Raw genomic sequence first — 26,567 nt, 5'->3', positions numbered from 1 at the left:
TCGCATGAAGCCAGGTTTTGATACCTGCTCATAATGCCATTCCAGTCAGACTTTGAAAGCAAACAATCAGCCAGATGTAAAGCCCAAAGTGACAGCTCCTGGTATTGCTCTTGGCTTGTACTTGAAATAAAGTGAAGAATATGGCTTTAAAAGAGCTGAACGGGAAGCATGCCGTTCTAGTTTGGCAGTTAATGAAAGATTTGATCTAGCATAGAAAGGAAAAAAAAAGTTAAGCAGACCAAAAATTTAGAAAAGGTAACAAAAAGGGAAAATCTAAGATATAAGAAAGTTTTTTTATTTAAAAAAAAAAAAAAGTGGGGAGGGGGAAATCCCAGAATTTTTGTTTCAAAGAAGGAATGCTTGATTTCTTTTCAGACAGTACACTCACTTTGTGGATATGCAAAAAGTAAAAAACTACAGCTTTGGCGCTTGACTTGAGTGACTCTTTTCTCCCAACAAATACAAGCAGCAGGGGAGAGATCACCCAGGGACAACCCAGAGCAGTTACTGTTTTAGCCTGATCTGTCTGCTGACTACACAAGAAGGCTGAAGAAACTTCTCTCTTCAGTTGTTAGACAGTGCAAGTACAAATTGGCTCACTTCCTACTAGAAGCAAAATACTCAAAAGAAAGCACGCATCTTACCAGGATGGCAATCATAAAATTACTTAAAATCAAAACAAAACAAAACCCACAAGCTCCTGGTTCACAAGTGAAGAAGTCACTGTAGAGAACAGAGCACAGAAGGGCACAAATAGTGACAGAAATTCATTGCAATCCCAGATAATGCACAGGCGAAACATTCTCCCCAGCCTCAGCTAGTAACAACAAATACCCCTCAGCACATCAGAGAGTGATTGTAGCAACAGCAGTAAGGAGCAGCACCAAAGCACTGCATTGTCACACTTGAACTGGGTGATTAGAGTGACCACTGACTATTCAGATATGCTTTAAAACAATTCCTCTCTTGAATATCTCTCCTATACCCACATCCTGGAGTATAGGCAAATTCACTTGGGCTAAAATCCAAGACTAACATTTATATTCTTAATCATTTGCAGACTTTACTTTTCAAGAAATTGCACTACTTTGCTGGACTATCTTAAATGAATTATATTAATTAAAACAATCTTGAGTTTCACATGGCCTTCAAATACTTTCATCATCCTAGTCAAGTAGTTAATCCTTTTATAAAGCAATTGAACCTATACCCTTAAAATAACCGAATAATCATGAAAAGGAAAACAAATAAAGTAGAAAAGGGAAGGTAATTCTTACTCACTTAAAGAAAATATGATTAAGAATCTTAAGACAAAATTGCTTCATTCTGTCACTGCTTACGTATCTAGGCCACTATCCTAAAGTGTTGACTACACTTAAAATAACCCTTAAAATATTTGTTGTTTCAATACAGTGAGTGCTTTACCTGACTAGTTTTCAGTTAATATCTAACATTGACAATTCCCTTAACTATCTCTAAATGCTTCATGTAGTCAATAAAAATATATATTTGTGTCTGAAAATGATTAGATTCTATCTGCCAAAGGAGTTCAGTTGAATAAGTTGGCTTCTCTAAAGCTTTTAAAATGTATTATAAAACAAAAGAACCTTTTAAGCTTAAATAAAACCAAAACAAACAAACCAATATGAAGTACATCAGCTACTCCCTCTCCTTGCAAAGTAGAAGCTGAGTATTTCCCTTTATATCATTTTGTTAATGTAACGCTAATCAAAATCAAAGTTGGAAAATAAATAACCTAATTGCTTGGGATTCCTGGAACTTTGCCAGGGTTCCTGAAGGAAAAGTGTGCGCCCATGCTCTGTGGCACCACAAATCCAAAGCTTCAAAAATATTTCCACAGATACCATACATACACTGTAAAATACATTAGACACGCAACGGTTCCAACTTTTTCAGGAAGTGCCTGCATCAGGCAGTTCGTTCACAGGCATGCTGAAAAAATGGCCAAGATTTCTAAATGCATGGCCAAATGTCCAAGGCAAATCCAAGAGCCGTTCAACAAGCAGTTGATCCCCTGGCTTTGTTGAACAGATCTTGAAGTCGCAACTACCTGTGTTTACCTGCTGTCTTTGCATGGCCTGGCAACCTCTCTGCCTATCCCACTGGGCATCCCACCTATGAGCTACGTGTGTAGATGACTAAGCAGCACAGAGATGGAAGTCACTCAGTTCCTATCTGATTGCCTGCAGGAAGAGTGACAAGGAGAGGATCACCAAAACAGTTCACAACCTTTGCCACCACGGAGCACAAAGGAAACAGAATACAGGCTGCCTAATAGCCCTGGGAGCAGTGGCAAATTGCCCTGAGCTACATTTCCTCACAGGGAGGGAGCAAGGAGTCACGTTTACGTTGCATTCTGCATACATGCAACAAAATCCAAAGTCCCACAGACCATCAGATTTACAGTACAAACACAGGTAAGCTATACTGTGCAGAATGAGATGGCCCTACCGTGAGGTAAAATGAACAAGCAGTGTGGTGTACAACCTCTGCCCCAGGAGAGGTTTTGTGCCCAGCCAGAAAGCCCCAGTACTGTTCACAGGAAAACTAATGTACTGCATGATGCTTCTGGCTGTGCTCTAGAGAGCAGGTATCTCCAGAAAATAATTGGAAAATATTTCAAATATCTACTTCCACCTTGACAACATTTTCAGGAAGAGTTAAAGAACAGGGCCTATAAAACTGTTTTTGCATGAGGATCTATGAAATCACCATTTCAATCTATTCTGTCCAACCCCTCTTCCATCATTTCACACTGTTCTCACCCCACACCACTATCACAGCAGAAACTTTGAAGCAAAGCAATTAAGAGGTTTCAACGTTTTGGGGTTTTTTTTGGCAAAGGATTTCTAAGAAAGTCATTCCAAGTCGAATAAAGAAAAAAATATCCTCTCACAAACTCTTAACTTACTCTTGCAGAGTTTCCACTCCTTTTTCCTTATATTGCAGCTCCTGCTTCATCTGTGCCAATTCTCGTTTTAGCCTAGAAAGCTAAATATAACAACAGAATTTAAAGTAATATGTAACAAACTTTCATAATAAATAGTTAACAGTTTTCAAATACAAAATGTTATGTTAGATTTATCATTTCCAATCTTTTTAAATTCTCTTTTTTTTTGCTTTAAAATTTACATTAAACTAACACAAGACTTTCTGAAATATCATAAAACCCAAAGACCAGTCACAACATTCAACTTTCAAAGTATCAATTTCCTCATCTATTCTATTAGTGTATCTCCGGTAGCTTATGCTTACAGCTAGCAAGCTTCAATCCATACTATTCTCCTTCTTCCCTTGTAGCAGATAGACACCTCTCAACTGTCTTCAACTCTTTAATCGACTTAAAAAAATCGACTGAGCATTCAATGCTGTTAATGTTTCAATCTGGGAAAACAAGATCACTGACAACAGAACTGGTGTCTCTCCCAGAAATGGCCGCATGATTTTTTATATTTATTTTCATATCATCCTGCCCTCTCAGACCCCCCACCAATTACCATGATCCAATTAGCAACCATAAATCAAAAGTGCCACAAAGATGCCTCCAAAACCATATTTTTGTTGTTTTATGAAAACAGCTACCTGAATAGGTTAGAAGAGTGCTATCTGCAATGGAATAGCTTCTCGCCTTCCAAAGTTGATAGATACCTTAAGGTAATGGAGGGGGGAAGGTTCAACGGACTACAGACAAATGGGTAGAAGTGCTTCAGCGTCTGGTGGTGAGGCATAAGACTGAACAGAGGGCCCAAAGAGGGGCAAGCACGGAAGGAAAAAAGCTCTCTTCTCAAGCTATCAAACTTGGTTCTATTTCTAAAATTTACCTGAACCACTCTTGCTTCTTGCATGTGTGTCAATATTTGATAAAACTACTACTGAAAGAAAAAAAAGAGTAAAAGAAAATTCCTACATGTCCAGACACAGGCTTACTTTTTCAGCTCTGCTCCAAGAGTGAGGGGCTTCACAACAATTCCAGGATGCAAACAAGGACTGCCAGAGTCCCACCATCGTGCATGGCCCTCCTTTCCCCAAGTGTTCTTGCTCCTTCCTCAAAATTCATTGCATCAGCTCCCACAAGTCTCCTATACCCTCACCAACTTTTTCAACACTTAAAAAAAATAAACTGAAATAATGCACCACTAGGATCATCAAATGGTTTGGGTTGGAAGGGACCTTAAAGATCATCCAGTTCCAATCCCACTGCAATGGGCAGGGACTCTCTCCACTGGACTAGGCTGCTCAAGGCCCCATCCAGCCCAGCCTTGAACACCTCCAGGGATGGGGCATTCACAACTTCCCTGGGCAACCTACAACAGTGCCTCACCACCCTGATCGTGAAGAATTTCTTCCTATTGTTTAATCTAATTAACACAAACACTTTATATTTTGTTCTATTACCTCAAACAGCTCAAGGCCTATGCACATATTCAGTTGAACAGACTATCTTATACACTTAGGAGACCATTTTGCTTTAAGATGCAAAAGCAGAGATAAATAGTCATATAAGTGAACACCTTGTTTATTTTCTTCAAACATTATTTAAACAAACAAGGCTTATTTTCTAGTTTAGAATACACTGACTTACAGAGTACGTAAAATTAGCAAACACTAGTCGGCTTGTGGTAAGCATATATGGATAGAATAAATGCCTTTGAAGGGCAGTGAACAGGATTTATTTTCAGAGGGATTCATGTGAAAACTGGTCACTACAATAAAAATGAAATACTAACAAGCAAAGATAAGTATTTTTTTATTTATTTTGTGAGCTGAGGGCCTGGCATGCTAAATTCCATTTTATCCACCAACAAAGAGAAACATACAATCTATAAATAGTTTCTACAGCTTAATATTATGAACCGCTTTTTATAATTGTTTACAACTGCTATATCAATTTGCTTGAAACCAACATGCAGACTTCAAGTCTTTGCTAAAGCCACGTGGGAGAAATTCAAGTCAACTATTCTTCCTTCAGCAAAGACAGTACCAAAAGCACTACTCTGGTTTTTTAAAAATAATTTAAAATGGAACGTTTTTATTACAGAACTGCCTATCACTGTCAGAATGCTTTAACTTCCTTCCTTTCATAGGGGAGCTCTGGCCAAATCAGTTAAAACATTCTATTTGGCCAATATGCCTATTGAAACGCAGACAGATTTCCAAATAAATACCTAAATCTGGAGTTCAATGACATCCTTAGAACCCTACTGAAAACAGGTAAATGGGTAAAACATTAAGACAGTGGGTTTGAACTGCACTTAAAGAATTTGGCTGCAGAGTATTTACTACTTATGGCAGTTTGCACACAGAAAGCAATTTCTAAATGGCTGGCTAACATCCGTGACAAAAATCTTTACCCCTGTTAACATGGAAAAAGCATTACTCTGCAAGTCAGTGAAATGCAGTAAGCACCAACTCATTTTAATAGAGCACAAGGTCAGAGTACAAAAGCAGTTTTTAATATTATATTTCTAAAATGTATGCAACACTCGGTGTAAATGTTAAGGTAAAAGGAAAACACATAGGCCCCCTCCCTTCCCACGCCTAATTCATATTTTTAAAAAATGAAAAAAAGATTACTCACTCTGTCACGGCGGCTGGCTATTTCTGCTTTAATCTGATATGGGTCATATTTGGTATTAGTTGAAAATCCAGAGAATGCTAAACAGATGGAAAACAGCATTTTACATTATTTTGTCTTATTTAATACACTTGTTAAGCTGTGGTACTATTTAACAGACCGTTGCATTAACTCTGTATGTTAGAAGTCACTAGGTTTTAAAATAATTCTCTGTGCTAATGTATAACTGAAGAATTAACTTCGGCCTGATTGAATTTTTTTTTTGTATTGAACAACAACGGAAACTGTATATAGCAGCACTGCATATTTCTGAAAATCAACCAGCTTCCATGACAGGATGGTGGCATTAACTGGTGCAAGCCGTTTGTGTAATATTCATTGCTAACTGCTTCCTAGGTATGTTGAATTAACAGTATGATAGGGACTAAAGTAAAAAAAAAACAAACCAAACCTATCATCAGAAAAAAATTCAATCAGCTACAGAGAGAAGTTGCCTCCTAAAGCAATAGCCTAGGGAACAACATACAGACCAGCTTCTGGCAAGTGAGCTCTTAACACTGTGTATCTAGAGTCAGGCAATGATTTCAAGCTGTGGCATTACAGGCTAAAGCCTAGACAGATGAAGTAAAGGTCCTAAAGGATAGGCTGGGCAGGATCAACCATGATTTATTGAGTGAGCCATTCACAGCAGCACTGGCCCACTGAAAAATGCCTGGTATGTGAGTAGATGGGGTTGCACTGTTAGCCCTACCATCTTTTTGTAGAGCTGCAGGCTGCTGCTTTGAAACCCATATCAATGTGTTGTGCTGAGCCTTTCGACTCTCGAAAGAATACTGCAACACCAAGGTCACATCAAGCATGCAGGAACTTGCCAAAATGAGTTGCCAGGCCTGGACTAATTCTCTAAATCCAGGATTTTCTATGGATTTTGGGTTTGTTTGTTGTTGTTTTTTTTTTAAAACAGTGCTGATCACAACTGAGTCACAAAACTGCTGCATGGACACCTCCCTGCCAACCCACAACCGCTGAGCTCACATCACCTCCCACTCACGAGCACACGACACTGAGTCAATGGCAGCACCCACAAATAAAGAGAAGGAAAACAGATTGTGAAGTTTTCGTTCTTTTAATGAAACAGATTGAGACAAGTGCTGGTAGAGGCAGGAATATTCACAGTGTAACCACTCAATTTTGTCCATCTAACTGCAGTTGAATTAGAATCCCAGAGTGGGACGGAGGAGTCAAATTATGGAAAACAAGTGGAGGAGCCTTGGAGAATCTTGAGTTGACAGCATGATTAATCTCCAAAGGGATACTTTTTTATTTTAAATATATCATCTGACTAACCAGCCAGTCCTATTTCTCAACACGGATGCAATATAAAATATATTAAGACATGTGTAGAAAATTAAAATATTTTTCACCTCAAAACAAGTGAAAGGTTTTATTTAAATGATTTTACAGCACAGACATACCTTAAAAAAAAACCAAACTATCAGAAGATCCAGAAACATAAGTTAACTGACATAACATTTGCATTCACGCTATTGACAAAATTGGGAGGTTATCTTTTTCAGTCATATTTTTTACTGATTCAAGGGACCTGTTTTTCCAAGAGCTCTAAAAACATGAAAAACAGACATTTTTCTGTACATACATGTGAAGTAATTCAAAGTATCCCATAGAACTACTGCAAATTTTAAAAAAAGGTCTGTGCTTCTAGAAAAATATTGTAATAAATGGAAATTTTGATTTCATAACCTAAAAAAAATACTGATATTGTCTTTTACCCTGTTCCAAGTCTCTAAATGTAGTTAAACATTCTTAAAATAATAATTTCTTTATAAAAAATTATTCCTTAATAAAAAAATAATCTCTCTTAATAATTCTTAAGAAATTTCAAAATAACAGGGAGAAAGGAAACTAGTCACAGCTGTTCAGTTATGTCACAAACTAAATGACAGAACACTTACATCTAAAACTAATCAAAAATATGAGATAATCCAAGTTCAATAGAAAGAATACTTGGCCAAGACAGCACTAGAACACCTTTTATTCAGGACTTTGGCATACAAATGAATTACCTTGGATTAATAAATACCACTGATCTGTTGCTAAACACTACTATCCAGATGCCTGCTTCAAATGTGCTGCCCCAGTCACGTTTCTTTAACATTTTCAGAAACGGCTAAGTAGAGCTTCCCTTACTTATCAAGTATTTGGTATTTACCAGCAAATCCCACCACTGTACACACAGCAGTCACTCAAAAGCCGCTAGTGAAACTCCACTGTATTTCCACACAGCTAGGGGGTATATCCATTTGACGCACTTCTTTGACTCTTCAGTAAAGACACCTTTTCCTTCAGATTTCAGAAAAAGCATAACACCTCCTCCAAGCTACCAGCAATATCTGAAGAATGAAAAGGGCAGGAAATCAAGGCTCTAGTACCTACACTACCAGCATTAGGATCAGAGGCTGGCATTCAAGAGTGAGGCACGCTAATGAAACACCACTTCCTTCTTTGTGGTCAGAGGTACTTTTAACCACAACACCTTATCCTTAATTCTGTATAAAGCTGATAAACTGACTATGAATCCATAGAAGGCTACCCCTAAGCTGATGCACCTCCCTGCCCCCACGTCAAGGGTGGAATAATCTATGAATTTAGGAGTGCTAGTAGGTGGCTGGTCTAGCAAAATTCAGTCTCATCTTTGTTGCCTCAAACAAAGCATCACTTCAGCTGGCTCCGAGATTGCTAGTGATGCTGACTGGAATATATCACTGTCCAATGTTTTAAAGCTATATTCTAGTAGACATAACAGAAATGGAAGCCCCTAAACAGCAGGGCCTAAAGATAGCACCTCAGTTCTGTAGTCAGGATCTTCATTCAGAGGCGAACCAGGTGATGGAAACACTTCACATTATTTCTCAAACCATATTGTGAAAGGTAGGTGGGTAAATAAAAAAAAGACTAGTAAACTCACAGCTGGCATAAGAACGGCTGTCATCCTCACACATTTTGTGCAATTGCTGATATTCTTCTTGGGCTAGTTCAAAACGCTGCTGCTTTATTTGGTAAATCTCTTTCTTGGCATTGAGTGCCTCCTGGGCAACTATTAAATATTCCTTTAGCATACGTTCCTGCTCCCTTCTCCATTGCTCCCGTGGGTCCTCAATTTGTGTGAGCTCTAAGGAGAAAAGCATAATAAAACCTTGTAAGACACTTAAGTACAAATCATTCTGTTAAGGTCTGTTCTCAACAAGCACGCCCAACACTACAGTGCTGAAAATTGCTCCAGCCTGGACAAGAAGGAAGGATGCAGAGTGGAAGAACAGGAAGAGCCCTTTCAAATATAAAAGGCATTTGATTTTTTTTTCTTTACCAACTAGAGCAAACCCAAAGGAAACTGGTTTTGCCTTAACTTTCCCTCATAGCCAACTTGAAAATTCCCAGGACAACTGAAAAACCCAGAACCACGTAAGAGAGCAAAATGTATCTTAATACTCCACCCATAACTCTATAAATAGTTAGAACATCCTTATGATACTACATACAACTTCATAAGTTTAGTGTCCAGAAAGGTGACTATACACCTGTGTAATTAAGAATGAAGTCATTCAACAAAAAAGTTATCATTTTAATTTCAATATTATAAAAGCATCCAAATTGCTTCTGTTCTGGTTTTGCCACAAGAAACAGCACCCTCATGCTTTCCCTTTCCACAGTTTAGAACAGTTCATATTCAAACACAAATCAAAACCAGTTGCGCTTGTGGTGATGCTCAATCTAGCAACTATTTTCTACATGAAGATATCCATGTAAAGTCTCGTGTCTAACTGAATGTTAATTTCTGATGACTGATGACTCTATGGGTAAGAATTCACTGCAGATGCAATGTCAGCGTTCAAAGCAGTGGTAGAACCTGCAGCACAGTCAGGAGGTAAGCACCTACTCATTTTTTCCAAACTCTGTTTCTCACAAGAGATGAAAGCCAGTTATGTTTTGTATTAATCTTGCATACATAATTCAGTATATTGGTGTCAGTGATGAAATAAGAAACTATAAAATATTGAGCCAAACACATCAAGAATTTTAATGGTGTCAAGGTCACACTAGCAGCTCTACCACTTGAGAGCCACCTGAAAAGTACATAAACAAAAACATGAAGCTCATCAATGAACAGTACTTCCAACAGATTTGTGTATTAGGTTCCTAATAACCTTTCCTCTGAACAGCTGTAACATTTCTCTCCTCACAACTCCTCACATTGCAATAGTATGAAGAGCATGCCTGTAGTTCTGCAATTTCTCCTCTGCAAGTTCCTGCAAAAATCCAAGGGACTCTCAATTCCCAGCAGCACCTTCTGGCTCAAATGTCCCCAAACTACCTCTGGAGCCAGGAAAGGTTGTGCTGTAGCTTGTTCTTGTTCCAGTCTCGAAAAATCTTTCTCTGCATGCAGGACAAGCAGAAGAAAACAAGAATTCACATTGCTGTCCATACTTCATTGAGGGCAGAATCATTTGAACTATTATCTCATCTGTCTATAAGGAAGACTGAAATCTGTGCCAATTTAATATTCCTAAAACTACTAATCCCCTATGGAAAATGCTGAAATTAAAAAATATTTACAAGACAGGACACCTGGATCCCAATGTCTCTTCTTGAATAGGAAATTAATAGTCATAATCTCAATAAACAGCCAAGGATAAAATGTTATGTGGTGTAACACATTCAGGAGCCTTTTCAAAAGCTAACAACATTCTTCTGAGGCAGAAAACTTCTTCCGTACAGTAATGACTTTATCTTATGATTTGGAAAGTACAGAAGCTTCATTTTGCCGTGGATTTCTACTCAATTTTGCCATGTAACAACAAAACTAAAACTGAACTGTATGATAAAATTCACTTTGTGCATTTCTTCATAAGCAATTTATAAAAAAATAAAAATACAGTAATTCAAGAACAGCCACAGACAAATGCAGAGAATATATTATTCGCTCACTGGGGAATGCCCAACTGGTTAAAGGAGACTTCAAAGGCTTCCAAGACTCTGAGGAGGAAAGAAAGGAATTCTGTGGCTGGCAGCTGCCAAGGTTTTTAAGCAATGGCTGGAAAAGAGCCAAGAGCAGATTAGCAAGGGTGTCAACAAAGTAGTGAATTTACAGAACAAGATGGAGATTGGGGTTGGAAGCACCATTGAGATTTACAGAAGATTCCTCTGTTTCTGTGGTTTTTCAATACAAATGAAAGGTTACTGCTTAGAAGTCTTTTTATTATTTTCTGAGTAAACACACATAGCAAGAGGCTTGAAAAAATCATATGTATTACAGTTTTTCTTTTAAAAGGTGCAAAGGCAAAAAGCTTGAAATGGTGCACAAGGCGTGTGGCGTCCCTGGTAAGCACAACTTTAGAAAGACTCTTTTTCAATTATCCCTTGCATTTTCTCACAGTATTTCTTGGAACTGAAGCACTTCTAGCTGTTTTGTCAATTATCACACAATTCCAATGCTGCATAAAGCATTTAACCCGGTCAGCCACAAAAGGCAATCTGAATGTTTTCATGTGGAAGTTGCTATTCAAAGTATTTTTGACGTAGTTCAGAACACAATGTAAGGGACTCATTTCAGAAGAAAATTCTTCACTTCCTTCACCATCTTAGCCTCTTGCCTGACACCATCTCATGATGCACGTGATTGTCTATTCCTTAGCTCTCACTACCACAAAGGAGGCTACTGCAGCTTTGATTGGTGCCTTTGTTGTCCATAGCTTAAAACTGGACAGAGTATCCTACTAATTTTTGAATAATGCTTATCCAGCTATAATACCAACTCTGTCCTTCTTCTGAATATAAATCTTGCTTGTATATGCAAGCATTATATTAGCCTAAGGGTGACAAACCCATTTTGCTGTGATGGTTGAATTACTATTTAGGATAATATCTGTGGGCTGCAAGTAATTAGTTATCATGAAACAGACAAATTTTGCAACCTTGTTAATTGCAGAATGATTCCTTTCACTCAGTTCAGCACTGGCCTTAAAAAAAGTTTTTATCCCTCTGTTCATATATCACCTTCATTTAATGCCTAATACGATTAGCTTTACTCTGCCAGATTCATTTATATTAATTCTCTCTTTCTGTGCCTTCCCATTGAGTATCTGGGAATTCAATTTCTCTCTGGAAAGACATTCTACAGTTTTTGCTCTCAAAAAAAAAAAATGCAAGCCAGACCTGACATGTCTACAATGATTAATACCCTTTCTCTACGTTTGAACTTGATGTCTGTGGTAAAACGGCTACTAACAAAGCCTGAAAGAAAAAAGGGAGTGATTTCTTTTGCAAGCAATGGCGATTGTTATTCCTATCAAAGATGCCTATTGGTAGGATGCTTCAGTAGCTTCTTTAGTCACAGCATTGCAATGGGAGTTCATGTTCTACTCATTACTTATAGGGAGTCCTAAGTCCTTTCACAAACTCAAAACAAATGAAGAGTTGGCAATATCTTCATTTGTATTTTTCTTTAAGATGTGCACTCATGCACTTGTACATACTTATACTTGCTTATTGATGAGAAACTCAACATGAGCCAGCAACAGACACTCCCAACCCAGAAGACCAACTGTATCCTGGGCTGCATCAAAAGAAGCGAGGCCAGCAGGTCAAGGGAGGTCATTTTGCCTCTCTATTCTGTTCTTGTGAGAGCCCACCTGGAGTACTGTGTCCAGTTCTGGAATCCTCAATATAAGAAGGATAAGGAACTGTTGGAATGGGTCCAGAGGAGGGCTATGAAGACGATCAGAGGGCTGGAGCACCTCCCGTACGAGGACAGGTTGAGAGAGTTGGGGTTGTTCAGCCTGGAGAAGAGAAGGCTCCAGGAAGACCATACAGTGGCCTTCCAGCACCTGAAGGGGCTACAGGAAAGCTGGGGAGGGACTTCGTACAATGGCTTGTAGTGACAGGATGAGAGGGAATGGTTATAAATTAGAGAAGATTTAGACTAGACATTAGAAAGAAATTCATCACAATGAGAGTGGTGAGGCACCGGCACAGGTTGCTCAGGGAAGCTCTGGCTGCCCCACCCCTGGAGGTGTTCAGGTCAGGTTGGAATGGGCCTTGGGCAGCGTGGTCTAGAGGGATGTCCCTGCCCATCGCAGGAGGGTTGGAATTAGATTATCTTTACAGTCCCTTCCAACCCAAACCATTCTAGGATTCTATATGTTGGTGCAAGTGCACTCCATTACCAAAATCTGATGTAAATCTCACTTTTTATCCAGCTTTAACATTAAGTAAAGTTACCATAACAGTTTAAGCAGCAATCATTAAGCTACTACGTCTTTTAACAGGGTCATTGTAAGAATTACCTAACAGTCTGTATTTATTGACTTTCAATTGTCTTGGCTATCTATCCTTGTGATCAGTGCATTAAGAGCTCTTTAAAGTTTATTATTTGATTTGTGATCTTTGTTAATTTCACAACAAATAAGTGCCTGTGTGGGTCAAACAATATCATGGGAATATTTGTTATTCTGTTAAGTTGGGCTTTTTTTAAATAAGGAATTGCGAAACCACAATACACAAGCAATTCCAATGACGGAAAGAAGCCAAAAGCTATTCCTACACTTTTATGTTTTAATTTACTAGATTTCAAGTAGATAGTATTGAGGTTGGTTTTGCAGATTATACTATTTACCATTGCTGTGATAACTCAATATAACTACTTTCTTCTTTACTCCCTCCCACCAAGAGCTAATTCCCACAACATTGAAAGCATTCACTCATTGGTGATAAGAAGCTTAATGATAGCAGCACAACAGTAACAGCAGCAGTAGTACAAAGCTGTAAAGATAAGACAGGTTTTTAAAAGCAAAACAGGCAAATGTGTCAGACAGTGGTGATGCAAAGCTCAGCAATAGTCCCAAAGGGAAAATGTTGAAAATTTCTGCCTCTTAGTTTCCAAAAGGGACATTGGTTGCCTTTTTGATAGCACTTTGTACTGTATTAAAGCACAAACATACATTGCTTAAGAGAGGATGAAACTATTGTATTTCACAGTGCTTCTAGCTAAAAATCAGCACTTATCTCTCAGAATGTATTTTGTTTTTCAATATAGAAGAGTGAACTATGGATGACTGGAAAAATAAGAAATACAAGAGTATAGCATGAAAAATCTTCTGAACTGACACATGACAAAAGTCAACAACAAAACCACTGACACTCCACTGTGTGACAAAGCAAAACAAAATAGTTTTATATGCCATAACTCAATCATACTTCGTAAAATTCTTTACAAATGGAAGGACTGTGCCCCCATTTGAAAGATGAGGAAATACATACTGCAAGAAAATCACTTGCATATGTTTTCTCACAGTAGCATGAGGTGCATAAATGGTGTTGGAAATCAAGTTAGCGCCATCAGTTAACATCAGGTTGCTAGGATTCCTCAAAGTAATCATACATCTACTCACGATTTATGTGGTCCATATAATAAACTCCAATCTGTTGATCGTAAACAGTTTCCCATCCTAAAGGAAGCTCATCACCGACACAGTCAGCAAATGTCAATGGCTTTGTAATCCTATAAAAATAAAAATAACACAAATAAATACAAAATGTGCAGAGTTTACAGTGCAATGAATGCTATTGCCTGTTTTGAAGATAACTCCATTATTTGATCAGAAACTAGTTGTGCTGCTTAGGAATGTGCTAACAATTACAAACATACAGTTTCAAAATAAAATTTCATTTAAATATGCTGACAGATACCCTCAAAACAGGTAAGACAAGCTTCTCCCTTCAAGTTTCTATGTTTAACAGTTTAATTACAATGGCATGCAGTCCTGCCAGTTTTTCTCCCATACTGCAAAGAACAAACGTGAAGCTGGAGTTCATTGCTGTTAAAAATTACTAGAGGCCTTATAAGCTTTAACTTCTTTAAGGTGTCAAAGCAATATAATTGTTTGTCCTTAAAAAAATGAAGTAAAATTTTAAAAAAGCACTATATAATGGATTTCTTCTCTTTTCAATTATACATTTCCAAATATTAATGATATTCTCTTGGTTCATATCCATCCAAATTACTTCCTTTCTCTCAAAAAGAAGAGAGGCAAGCAAGTAACTCTAAGGAATTCTGAAGCCATTGGAGCAGAAATAGCAACTACCAAGTAACTGCATTACTATCTAGCAGCTTAAAATATCACACCCCTTGCTAGGAAATCTCTTGATAGACCCATGGGTAATAGAAAACCAAAACATCAATTTCAGTATTGACAGAAATGTAGCAATTACTGGGTTACAATTCTGCAGAAAGTCTCTAAACCACCACTGTTTTAGAATATCAAGGTATATAAATAAAGCTCAAACGAACAAATGATGCAAATATAAAGTCTTTAAGGTTCAGCACATTTATTTTCCAAATCATCATTTTAATTGTTACTTAACCCCCAAGAAAAATCTGCTATAAAATTTCTTTACAGAAAAGCTACTAATATAGTCATTTCAAATAGACGCAGCACACAGATCCAACACTTTCAACATTTATTCGTTGAGGCATTTCTAATCCCTACAAGGACGACAGCTTAGCAAACACTAAACATTTGCATTAATTTAGGGACTGACTTAAGTTCAGCATAACCCATGGCATAATACTATTCGGTGTAAAATGTAAATTTCACTTGTATGTTCTAATATCCAATTAAGGTTTCCTGATACCACATTTGGACTATGCTTACAAATACACTGCGGAATAGGTATCATTGGGACATAGGTATTTGTACTTCAGCTGATAACACTTATATAAAACAATAACTTTGTATGAACTAGAATATATCTGTCTTTGAACTAAAGTCCTTCCCCACTCTGAAACAAAACCAACCACAAGAATCAAATGGTAAAGACTTTGAATGACGGAGACACTACCACAGCTATACTCATATGTGCACTAAGCGTGGCATTCAACCACTACAGAAAGCACATGGCTTTGCACATAGCAAATGGTAAAACTGCATTCACCTGCCTCCTAAATCTATTTCAGTATTTTTGAGATTGAAGTGTTTGAAATTAACTGCAGTAGAATAACAAAAAAATTATCGTACTATCATAAGTGTACTGTGTTGAACAGCTCTGTACAACACTACAAAGATCAAGTTATTTAGGTCAAATAATAAAAGATCTTGATCATACTACACCATGGATTCTCAAACGTGTATACATAGTTTAATAAGATGAAGTGTACATAAGCTTGCACACCACTATTTAAGAAAAAGTTTTCCATTACTGACAAATACATTGTTCACATCAGGTAATCATGCTGCGGTACTCAAAAGATGTTAGTATAGACTAGCATATGCATTCTTTCAGTAAATCATTTAACACTCAGGCAGATCAAAATATTGCCAAAATAATTCTCATCTCCCTGGAATTCAGTCAAATATTAAAAATATAACATGCAACATTTTTTTTCTTAAACTCTCATGGTTTTGTTCTGAAGACATCACGTTTACAATATCTCAAAGTAGTCTAGACATCAGCTTCTACATCACCACACTACAGACAACATTTTCTTTGGAATTAGTTATGAGACGTGCTTGCCCATTATATAAACATATCGTCACCCTTTATTCAGAAATAAAACCGGCACGATACGTGCTCTACACAACAGTTTTCCACAGTACAAGAACTTTAATTCATCATTCTCCACCATCCCACCAGGACTAAGACTTCCAGGACAAGGACAATACTAACTTTCTGGAAAAGGGAGTCTGAAGAAAGCCAATACTGGTCTAACCAGTTTTCATTCCAGTGTAACATAGCATGCATAAACAGTTTGATTAAGGGTATTGAGGAAAACCTTGTACAAAAAAGAATACATAAAAATCTGTCTTTCAGCTATCTGAACTATTATTAATTCAATGTTGCTTACTTTAAACTAAATTCAAAGTTGCTCCAAACTGGATTCTCTTTAGACAAAGCATAACATTACTTTGATTCTTAATTCAGTCCCATTTATGTCTATGCAGCTTGAACCTTCTTCATTCAGTTCATCTAGGTCAAAACATGCAAAGTGTAAACTAAAAATCAGAAGTTTCTCCCTATGTTTTGCACTGGTTTAACTAAGTCAACAGAAAAATTACATTTGTGGTTTAACCAGCACAACTCTGAAGATAATTTTTTTTTTTTCCTCCATTTAGGGAAACTAAGGGCTTCCAGAACAATAAAAACAAAATGGAACAGGTGGAGATACAGATATTGGAGGTCAGCCACATATGACAGCACTAGTCTGCTGAAATTAACTATCTCCTGGAAATACTGCTTTACCCTCTGGTTTGTTTTTTTTTAATTAGCTTAAGCACTGTAAAACAGAACAGGTACAATTGTTTATTCAGAAGCAGAAAAGACAAGCTACAAGTACACCTGTTATAATTTTCAAAGCATTATAAAGACAAACAAAGAGTGAACAAAAATGCTGTCTTCTTTATTCAAATAAAAAAAAATAACTAGGGCTGCCCTGAACTATGCAATCCTCAGTAGTAAAGAAACAAATTAAGGCATTTTATCCGTCACAAGCGATCATCTCTTTTCATGTTCTATCAGTGAATCCCACCCTGTTCCATCCCTGCGCCTGACAACTGACAGATACTAATAAGAAGGTTCTGAACTTCCAGCTGAAGACAGAATCCCTCCAGAAGTAGTTTACAACACTAACCGGTTGCAGTCACTATATCTATGGCCGAGGTACAAGTGACAGTCATCTGAGGGCCAATTGTGCATATATCAAAGACCCAATCATAATATCAGATTAATTGATTTGCTGATTCTTTATTATCTTGAAACATTTATCCTTTCCAAAAGTAAAGACTCTATCCAGCCATTAGGCACCCAATCTTTTGCAACACTGAAACCCTCCAAAAGCAAATACAGAAACACATAAGAAAGCTTCCATAACCCAAATCTTGCACGCCAAGCTCAGAGAAAAATCTTTGGGCGTTGTCATGCACCTTGGATTTGTCACCCCTAACTCTGCTCAAATTAATTATTTTGGTTAAGAAGAAATGGAAGTCAGGTATTTGTCTGCAGTAAAACAGACATACCTGAGAAGCCAGTTTTTATTAATATTTTCTCTTCATCAAACATCTAATTAAACAGTTAGAATACAGAAATCAAATTACAAAATAAAAGTGAACAGTTCAATGAAACTGTTTTTGACTAAGAGGTGTTCATCCTCCTCGTGTACTTATTTCATGTCCATTACCTATACACAGAAGGTTACTACAGCTTTCTGAATATGCACCATCAACAGATATTTCTTGAACGCATCAGTTAACAGCAGGGAGAGAGTGGGAAGGAAAGAAGACTCAAAAGGCAATGGCTAAATACCATTTTAGATACATTCCTGCAAAACTGCTCTCAGCTTTACTGTAACTCATTAACAGAGTCTTATTTCAACTCCCCTCCTTTAAATAATAAAGGAACAGTTCTGGGTTCAAAGAAAAGGTACACTTCAGCTCTCCAAAACACAGTCTGACCACTAGCACAGGGCAGCAACTTCTTTGTCACAGATTTTCAAAAACGGAACCAGATCACGAAATACATAAGGAATCAGAAAATATTAGACAAGATCCTCAGTCTTCCTGTGGCCCTGATACCATATCAGAGGTCCACAACTGCTTGAAATCTCTAGGTCTAATAGAGCAAAATTTCCCTGGGAGGAACTAAATTACGACAGAGCCTGTTTTTGCAAGCCCTTGAACAAGAAACTGAAAATGTGTTTCTAAAGCTAAAACACCACTGCAAACTAGCTGCCATCTCTCAGACAGCATTTAGATGCCTAAACTACATCCGGGGTCACCTTATCTTTCAAAGTGGGTCTGGATTAAGAGGAAACCTTAATCATGAGGGCTAACTACGAAAAACCATCAAGTTCTGAAGAAAAGCCACCATCTGCAGAGGAGACTGAGAGAAGGATGCGAGGACAGCAACTGTCAACAGTGCTTTTATTTCTGTACCTGATTTTTGGGGAAGACCAACAACAGAGGCAGAAAATGTCTAATATAATTTGATACTCCTCAATAGACAACTAGGAGAAACATTCTCTTAAATCTGATCTCAGTTTCAATAGCCACCTAATGGGATAGACAGGTTTGTCTGACAAATGGGAATTGCAGGCTAGGAAAATTTACTAATCCACATTAGGGATCTGAAAAATACCAGGCAATTCAAAAATTAGTAACAGTGTAACTAGAAAAGAACTACACATTCTGATAAACCTAGCAATAGTTTATCCAAAGTTATTACGCTATTACTGAAATGTCACAAGACAAGAAAGAGAGAAGGGAAAATGAGAAATCATACACACACTCAAAAGCCTTCAGCTAGGCATTTTTATTCTTACCTCCCTTCAAACATGAATTTACGTTATAGCCACCACTGTTGTAAAATTCAGCTAATCCTCTTGTCTTGTCTTTACAGCTGTTATTCCCTCTAACCACAGAGGGAGAAAAAAAAAAAAAAACCAAGAAACTGAGAAGGAATGGCAGACGTGTTTTTTGTTGTTTCAGGGGCAAGAAGAGCTGTTTACTCTCTAGGGGAGGATGGTTGTTATTTTGTTTTTAAAAGTCACACTGCAGTCCTGGAGGCATTTCATGGACATCCTCCACCACTAAGGCACAGGCCTGGGCAGCAGTGCTCTTCAGGCCCACAGGACCTTCTCTGTGAGACACACAAAGGGCTTGTGGTCATCCAGCTGTGCCATGAACCCACCCTGCTCCTCCAAGCAGGCTGCCCTGAAGAAAGCATGCCCCTCCTCAGCAGCCACTGCCTCCTGCTCCACCAAGCAAGCAGGGCAGGGACATGTCTCACACGCTGCTGAAGCAAGATGCTTCCTACACTTTCAGAAACAGCTGCACACCAGCTTGACCCACACAGCCTCAGCTCGGGGTAGCACAGACTGGTTTGTTTTGCAGCAAACGTATCTGTGAACTCCGGACCCCCGTTACAGCACTCAGGAGTACAGCATAGTTTTCCTCAGTCTATCTGCTACTACGGACTCCGCTCTTCTCAAGTAGCCAAGTCATAAAAATGAGTTGGATTTTGAAATAAGGTTTGGCAATTTCCATACTGACTGCTTAGCGAAAAGTACATCAAAGTTCACCAAACTGTATGTATAGCATCCAGATAAAAAAATCCTTTATAAATTCTATTTCTTAACCCAAATTACATATCTGCTTAATTTAACTTTGAATTCTGAATGAAATAACTTAATGGACTTCTACTCAATCCATCATTAAAATAAATCCAAAATACAGATGACCAGAGAGAAACTTGCACAAACGAGATTCTGTGTTCAGGACAAAGACTTAAAGAAGGTAACTTGTATTCAGTCATCGCTGGAATACATTTCCCTTAGCAATAAATGCTACCCTACAGCAAGGAAATAACACCACCAGCTCTTCTGAAGGTCACTTGAAATTCAATCTTTTCAAGACCACACCATATTTTTCAGTAGTTTTCTTTTTTTTTTTTTAATATGAAAGAGTGCTAATAATGTCAGATCGGTATATTTGCCTCAATCTTACAGTAACATCAGGCAACACAGCGTACATCAATGTGCAAAAACCTGAAGGCATAGGATGGCATTAGCCAGCTACACTAATGAATAAACATATTTAAGTGTAGAGAAAAATGTGCATTCATTATTAGAAGATTTTTTTAATTTTTTTTTTTAAAATGGAAACAAGCGTTAACTGCCTTTAGCACATGGTGTTACAAACCTTGACAACCTATGCTGAGACAGCTGACAAGCATGTCACTCCCACAAATATTTGAGTAATTTGTTGATTACCACCTCCCAAGCCATGGTTTGCCACTGCTTACAGCATGGCAAACAAGCTGGTGGCAGTTCCTTTTAACTCCACTCTGTAAAGCTACAGTGCTTCAGGAGCTGGTTAAAAAGCAAGTCTAACACCTATGCAACTGGACAGTGCAGTAACTTCACCAGCCATCATACTCCTCAGACCATAACGGCCTTTGTCTTAGAGCCACCTGAGCTTACGTAGGTCAGGAAAAGTGGTATCACCTATCTATCACATGCTGAAGGAAAACGTTCAGGAAAAATTGAAATAATGCTCTAAAAACTCATTGAATTGATGAGACTGTATGAGCACTCTCTGTTTTGGCACCCAAAACCTAGATGGAATGATTTCTTTCCTACAGCATTTCAGTTCATCACATCCTGTGTTGTGCACTACATTGAATCAATGAACTCCAAACCAAGAAGGATTCACTCCTTCATGGCAGGCAGTCCCTTTACATTTCTTTAAATCTACTAAAACTTTTCTGATGGATAGGCTATTATACACGTATTGATGAAAACTGCTAATCTCATGCAACATATTCACTGCTACATGTAATGATAATAGGGCAGGTGGCCATTAAAACCCTCAACAATTAGATTTTGTGCTGCAAAACATATGTGAAGCTGCATCTATGAGCAAGATAATCTGTACAATATGTTGACTTAGAATGAAGAAGTAACAGAAGTTTATACTGTCTACAAACACCTACGAGAAACATACCTGGCACCCTCTAACCTCCTTTCACTACTTTAGAAACAATAAACATCTACTAACGAGCAATAACAGAGAATATACTTTTGTTATTAGCCTTCATCATACTGCTCAAAACCATAACAGCTAAGAAATACTGGCTAAGTATTTTGAAACATAAAATAAAATAAAATAAAATAAAACAAAATAAAACAAAATAAAACAAAATAAAATAAAATAAAATAAAATAAAATAAAATAAAATAAAATAAAATAAAATAAAATAAAATAAAATAAAATGTCCAACTGCAGCTTTCGCATAACTTGTCCAGTTGCTCATGAACTGGTGAAATAGTTCCACACAAGCAGTCAAGCCTTCCAAGCAGCTATCCATTTCTCAACAGCAGCCACGATCCACATCCAAATTCAGAACACAAATACTACGGACTATTGTTGCTGAAAATATCATAGTATCATAGTATAGTAAGGGTTGGAAGGGACCTTAAAGATCATCTAGTTCCAACCCACCCCCCCAGCCATGGGCAGGAACACCTCCCACTGGATCAGGCTGCCCAAGGCCCCATCCAACCTGGCCTTGAACACCTCCAGGGATGGGGCATCCACAACCTCCCTGGGCAACCTGTTCCAGTGTCTCGCCACTCTCATGGTGAAGAAATTCTTCCTAATGTCCAGTCTAAATCTGCCCCTCTCCAGTATATACCCATTCCCCCTGGCCCTATCCCCAAAAGCCTTTAGGAATAGCCCTTCTCCAGCTTTCCTGTAGGTCCCTTTCAGGTACCAGAAGGCCGCTATAAGATCTTCCCTGAGCCTTCTCTTCTCCCATATTTAATCAAGATTACTGAAATTCCTCTTTCAAAAATTACAGCCACGTTAAAAGTCAGTGCTTTTAAGAAAACTGCTTTTGTTTCTACTTTTTTTTTTTTTTTTTTACAGAGGGTAAACAATAAAACAACTGCAGGCAGAAGGGTTAAGTAAGACTGCCCATGAGCACTTTAAAACATGTTTTATTTGTGCATGCAAAAATAGCCTGAAGTTACAGGCAACTCTACAAAGCCACCAGTCAGAACCTGACACAAGTGACAGGGCAGAGACAGTCGCTGGCGGGACTGGCTGAAGATAGTCAGGGCAGCAGGTGACTTGACATCTGTACCAGAGAAGAGACAAAACTGCGTATGGCAGCTAGGAATGAGCCATAAGAGGAGGACAGCAGGGATATGCAGCAGATAAGACAGTTAAGGGAGGGAAACTAGGAGACTATGCTTCTACTAAACTGATGTCAAATTGGACCTTAGTATTGAATATGTTCTTAGCTAGAAAAGTAACATGCAAGATACGACTTGTACTCCAAATATCTAAACATTTATAAGATCTTCTCAAGGACTTGCGTATTGAGAGAGACTGAGAAAAAAACCAAACAGATTAAAATCAAAAGCTGAAACTCAAAGTTAAGGAAAATTTAATGGGAAATTTCAGAATATCAGAAGCAAGCTTAATTCATCCACCTGTGCAAGACACCCAACACTACACCTATCTAGACACAGCACAGTTTTAAAGTGGACAAGTAGTGTTCTAGTTTCACCTATTATGAATCAACTTTTATAATTTTTTCACCAACTTCTGTGAATAACAGTGTTCCCCAACTACACACTATTGGTAATTAAGGTCCTAGTTAGTGTAGGCCAGCCCTGCAGTTATCTCTTTATTTCTTCCAGCCTGCAAACCATATCCCTGCAACTTTCTGCTGGAGAAGAGCAAGTAACACAGCTGTCCTAATTCCATTTCCTCAGAATGTATTAAGACCTATTTCTATGTTCAGTTTAGTTTAACAAATTGCTTGCAGTTGTATCCTTAGTTTTGCAGTGAGTCTTCTGGTTTGAGTACTCAAATTTCTGACTTGCTTCCTCGGCTGCAATCCTGCCCACCAGTTAACTAAACCATCACAGAAGAGTTGCTAGACCCTTAAGCAGAGGACAGTCAGTATACATGCTTCTGTGCATACACAAAATTGTTCTCTTCTGACTGCTGGTCACAACTTCTGTAGACAACTATCAGATGAGGAGCAAACACCTGTACTTCCCTAATGGAAGTTACAGAATCATAGAATGACCTGAGTTGGGACCTGAAGGGACTAACAAGGACCATCTAGTCCAATTCCTGTTCCTGCATAGGACAACCCCAGAATTCACACGTGTCTGAGGGCATTGTCCAAATGCTTCTTGGAATATTGTCAGGCTTGGCGCCACAACCACTTCCCTGACAAGCCTGTTCCATTGCTCCACTACTCTCTGGGTAAAGGAAGTTTTCCTAACATTCAACCTAAACCACTCAGCGCATCTTCCTGCCATTTCCCGATAGGCATCTGAGCAAGCATGAAAAGGTACATCTGTGAGACTTTAGCAGCAAGTTCTTAGTAATCAGCACTTCACACATGAACAAGAATAACAGGAGGAATTCAAAGCAGGAAGAAAATTAAGAAGATAAGAAAAGGCAAGTCTCCAGCAGACAAGGAAGAACAAAAATGGGACATAAAACTCTAAATTCAAGTCCATGAAGTACTGTGTTAGAAGAAAAAGGGGCACCAAAATAAGCTTTACATCTCAGTAACAACTAACTAAAATGGCTTAAATGCTACAAGACACTATCTGCACTCCCTGCAGACTCTTGCAGGATCACTCCAAGTTTATATATCAAAAAAGATTAGCACATCCTCACTGTTACATTGCCTCTTTCGTTTCTGGTTCATTAAGGTATCTTGGCTCTCTCTAGTCCAGTACAGAAGCAAACTAGTAAAGTTTTTCAAATCTGTCTTCCCATCTATGTTCACTCACTAACTTCACACATCCTGTATCCAGAAAAATTATGGCATTTGCTGATCAGCTTGTTACACTTAAGTCGGATGTTGCTAAACTTAACTGGTCTTCATAATTTTGAAGTCTATTTGATTATCCCGAACAAAAGGGCAGAGATTTTTCTAAAACATTTTGACAGCCATCGGTAATTCAAGTTTCTGTACATTTGTCATGGTTAGCTATGCACTACTGAAGCTTTCCCCACTCCCTTAGATTTATCTTTCTTTCTTTACCAACTAGCCAGATCAGAAATAGCTAAATACCTATATGTGTATGTATCTGTGTGTATACACACACACACACACACACACGTGCAATTTATTGATTTGTCCAAATACCATTAGAGAATCAAATTAAAAAGGCTTAACTTAAACATTCTTCAATAAAGCAAGCACTGTAAAACACTTTGAATTACTTTAGACAAGCCTCAGTCAGCAAAATTGAGAATCTTATGTTAACTGGTAATCTTTGGGCTGACTAGAAGACAAGTAGTTGAAGATACAAAGAGCTTAACACCAGAATCTTGAGGTACACATGCAGTAACAGTGTGATACGGTCTACAACTGCTTAGTAACTGAAGAAAATTCTTCTCATACACAGTGAAGGACCATCACGCTAGAACACATGCCAAAAAACATGCTGCTAAAGAGATTTTATACTTCTGTAGTCTGGGAGAAGCAATGTTTAAGAACAGGCTATAGCCAAACTGTACTTAAGTACTAGGGTTCCTCAAGAGGCAAACTGAGATTCATTGAGATTAGAAACAGACATCTCATGTCTATGTGCACAAACAATTTCAGCGCTATTATCAGTGAAAATTTACGTAATTTGATGTTTTAAAACATTTTAAGCTCCGATCTTAAAGATCTTACTATACTTGGAGTATATTCAATTCTTTTTTACTTAAATTAACTTCAGGAAACTATTTGCACGAATAAGTTTTACTCAACAATACTAATAAAAGAGAAAACACATGCTAAAAGTTACCAGAAACCGTTTCCAGAGAAATGAAGCAGCAAATGACAAACAATGGGAGGAAAAAGTAAATGCAACTGGACTGAGTATAAAACAATGGTTGGAAAAATATATATTCAAGAGACCATTCTTTTCAAGTCTCAGAACAAAGCGATGTGTAGATAAGTGCCAAAAGAATATGCATACCATGACTTCACATACATTCTACTGAAAACAAATTGCAAGGTAAAACAGTAAACAAACGCCTCACACCCAGAAAAGTCTACAATGTATGCTAGTATTACAAATTCAAGACAGAAGTTTCTCATCTAACCTTTCAGAAAAGCTTTTCTCCTTCTCCTCCTCCTCCAACCTGCTTGAAAACAGTATTACACTTGCCCTGTATTTTTCCTAAAAGTACCACCTATGACATTTCTCAAACATGTTTAATTACCACATTCCTGGAAGTTTTATGGATTTCTGTACCATTTCTGTTCTACTGCAATCTCATGCACTGAATCTGCCTGTAAAGCTGAGAAATTCTGCCTTGTGAAAGCCCACAGTCCTGGCCCCAAGAAACCCTCAGTGGAGTGGGTGCCCATGGGCACACAGGGAAACCTGCGACCAGTGAGAGGCTGCACTCCAGCAGACCCTTGCCCAAACCACAGCACAGATCTCTAACGCAGGCTTTCCAGACTGCTTCTTCTTAGGTTTCTGGACGATGTTCATAAAGCAATACTTTATGTTGGGGTGAAAGAGTGCAACTCATGTGACACACACACGCGATTCCAAGGGCACAGTTTCAATCACTTGCCTGAAGAGCTATTAAGCTTGACTTAGCTCTAAGCAACTGAAGTGGAAATACTTCGACAGGATCTTTGATGCTTGTGGTTTCGGACTCCATTTCTTGCAAGTGGTGATCTACGGCAGCCACCTCATTATTTAAGGTTTTTCTGCTCTTCTAGGAGTTCAATACCCTTAATCAAGCACACACAGGCACATATTTCAGGTCCCTAGAAGTGGCAACAGATGGCCATCAGTGAATATTGTATACATTAGCATACACGTACAGATATCCTCAATTAACCAATTCATTTAAAAGCTCCATATTTTAACTACCATTACAAAAGCAGTTAACAGTTAGCTTTAAGGTATTAAAAGTGGTCTAAAAATAAACCCACTAAAGAAAAAAAGAAACATTTTAAGCACAGATTTTCCAATCAGATCTAACAAACGAAAGCACATCTCTCTAAAATCTTTCCTTCATTTATAATGCTGGAGCAATAATTCCCCTGCTAAGTACAATTATTTCTTTAAGGCCCAGTAACTACCTAAGGAATAAAGCAATGCTCCTGCAATGATTTGCAGCCTTGCTACATTTTCTTCTCCACAGCTCACTGTTTGCCTTTACTTTAAAATAACAGATCTAGCTGCCAAATTATTTATGCTTTATGACAAGCTAGTTTATATCATTTCTAAGCTTTTGATTCTTAACATTCTCAACCTACTAGTCATGAATACAAATTCATGTAAACTACAAATACATAACAGTAATGTAGATGCAGGGGAGAAGATTCTTTAAAAATCATGTATTTAAAATCTTACAACT

The 26,567-nt window shown here is 38.0% G+C and overlaps 1 protein-coding gene across 7 annotated transcripts in view; it reads right to left on the bottom strand.

The window, feature by feature from the left end:
• The window catches only part of WWC3 (WWC family member 3), a 106,391-nt gene that overhangs the window by 50,149 nt on the left and 29,675 nt on the right, over positions 1 to 26,567 (bottom strand). For all 7 annotated transcript variants that reach the window (XM_054082120.1, XM_054082206.1, XM_054082448.1 and 4 more), the window contains exons 2-5: positions 14,062 to 14,171; positions 8,583 to 8,786; positions 5,600 to 5,676; positions 2,933 to 3,012 (exon numbers count right to left, since the gene is read on the bottom strand). In XM_054082120.1, the coding sequence (XP_053938095.1) occupies positions 2,933 to 3,012; positions 5,600 to 5,676; positions 8,583 to 8,786; positions 14,062 to 14,171 (471 nt within the window). The remainder of the gene's footprint in view (positions 1 to 2,932; positions 3,013 to 5,599; positions 5,677 to 8,582; positions 8,787 to 14,061; positions 14,172 to 26,567) is intronic.

The sequence above is a fragment of the Cuculus canorus genome, chromosome 1 (assembly GCF_017976375.1).
Source record: "Cuculus canorus isolate bCucCan1 chromosome 1, bCucCan1.pri, whole genome shotgun sequence".
In the NCBI taxonomy this organism is placed as follows: Eukaryota; Metazoa; Chordata; class Aves; order Cuculiformes; family Cuculidae; genus Cuculus; species Cuculus canorus.
This window is presented reverse-complemented; position numbering and strand designations above follow the sequence as displayed.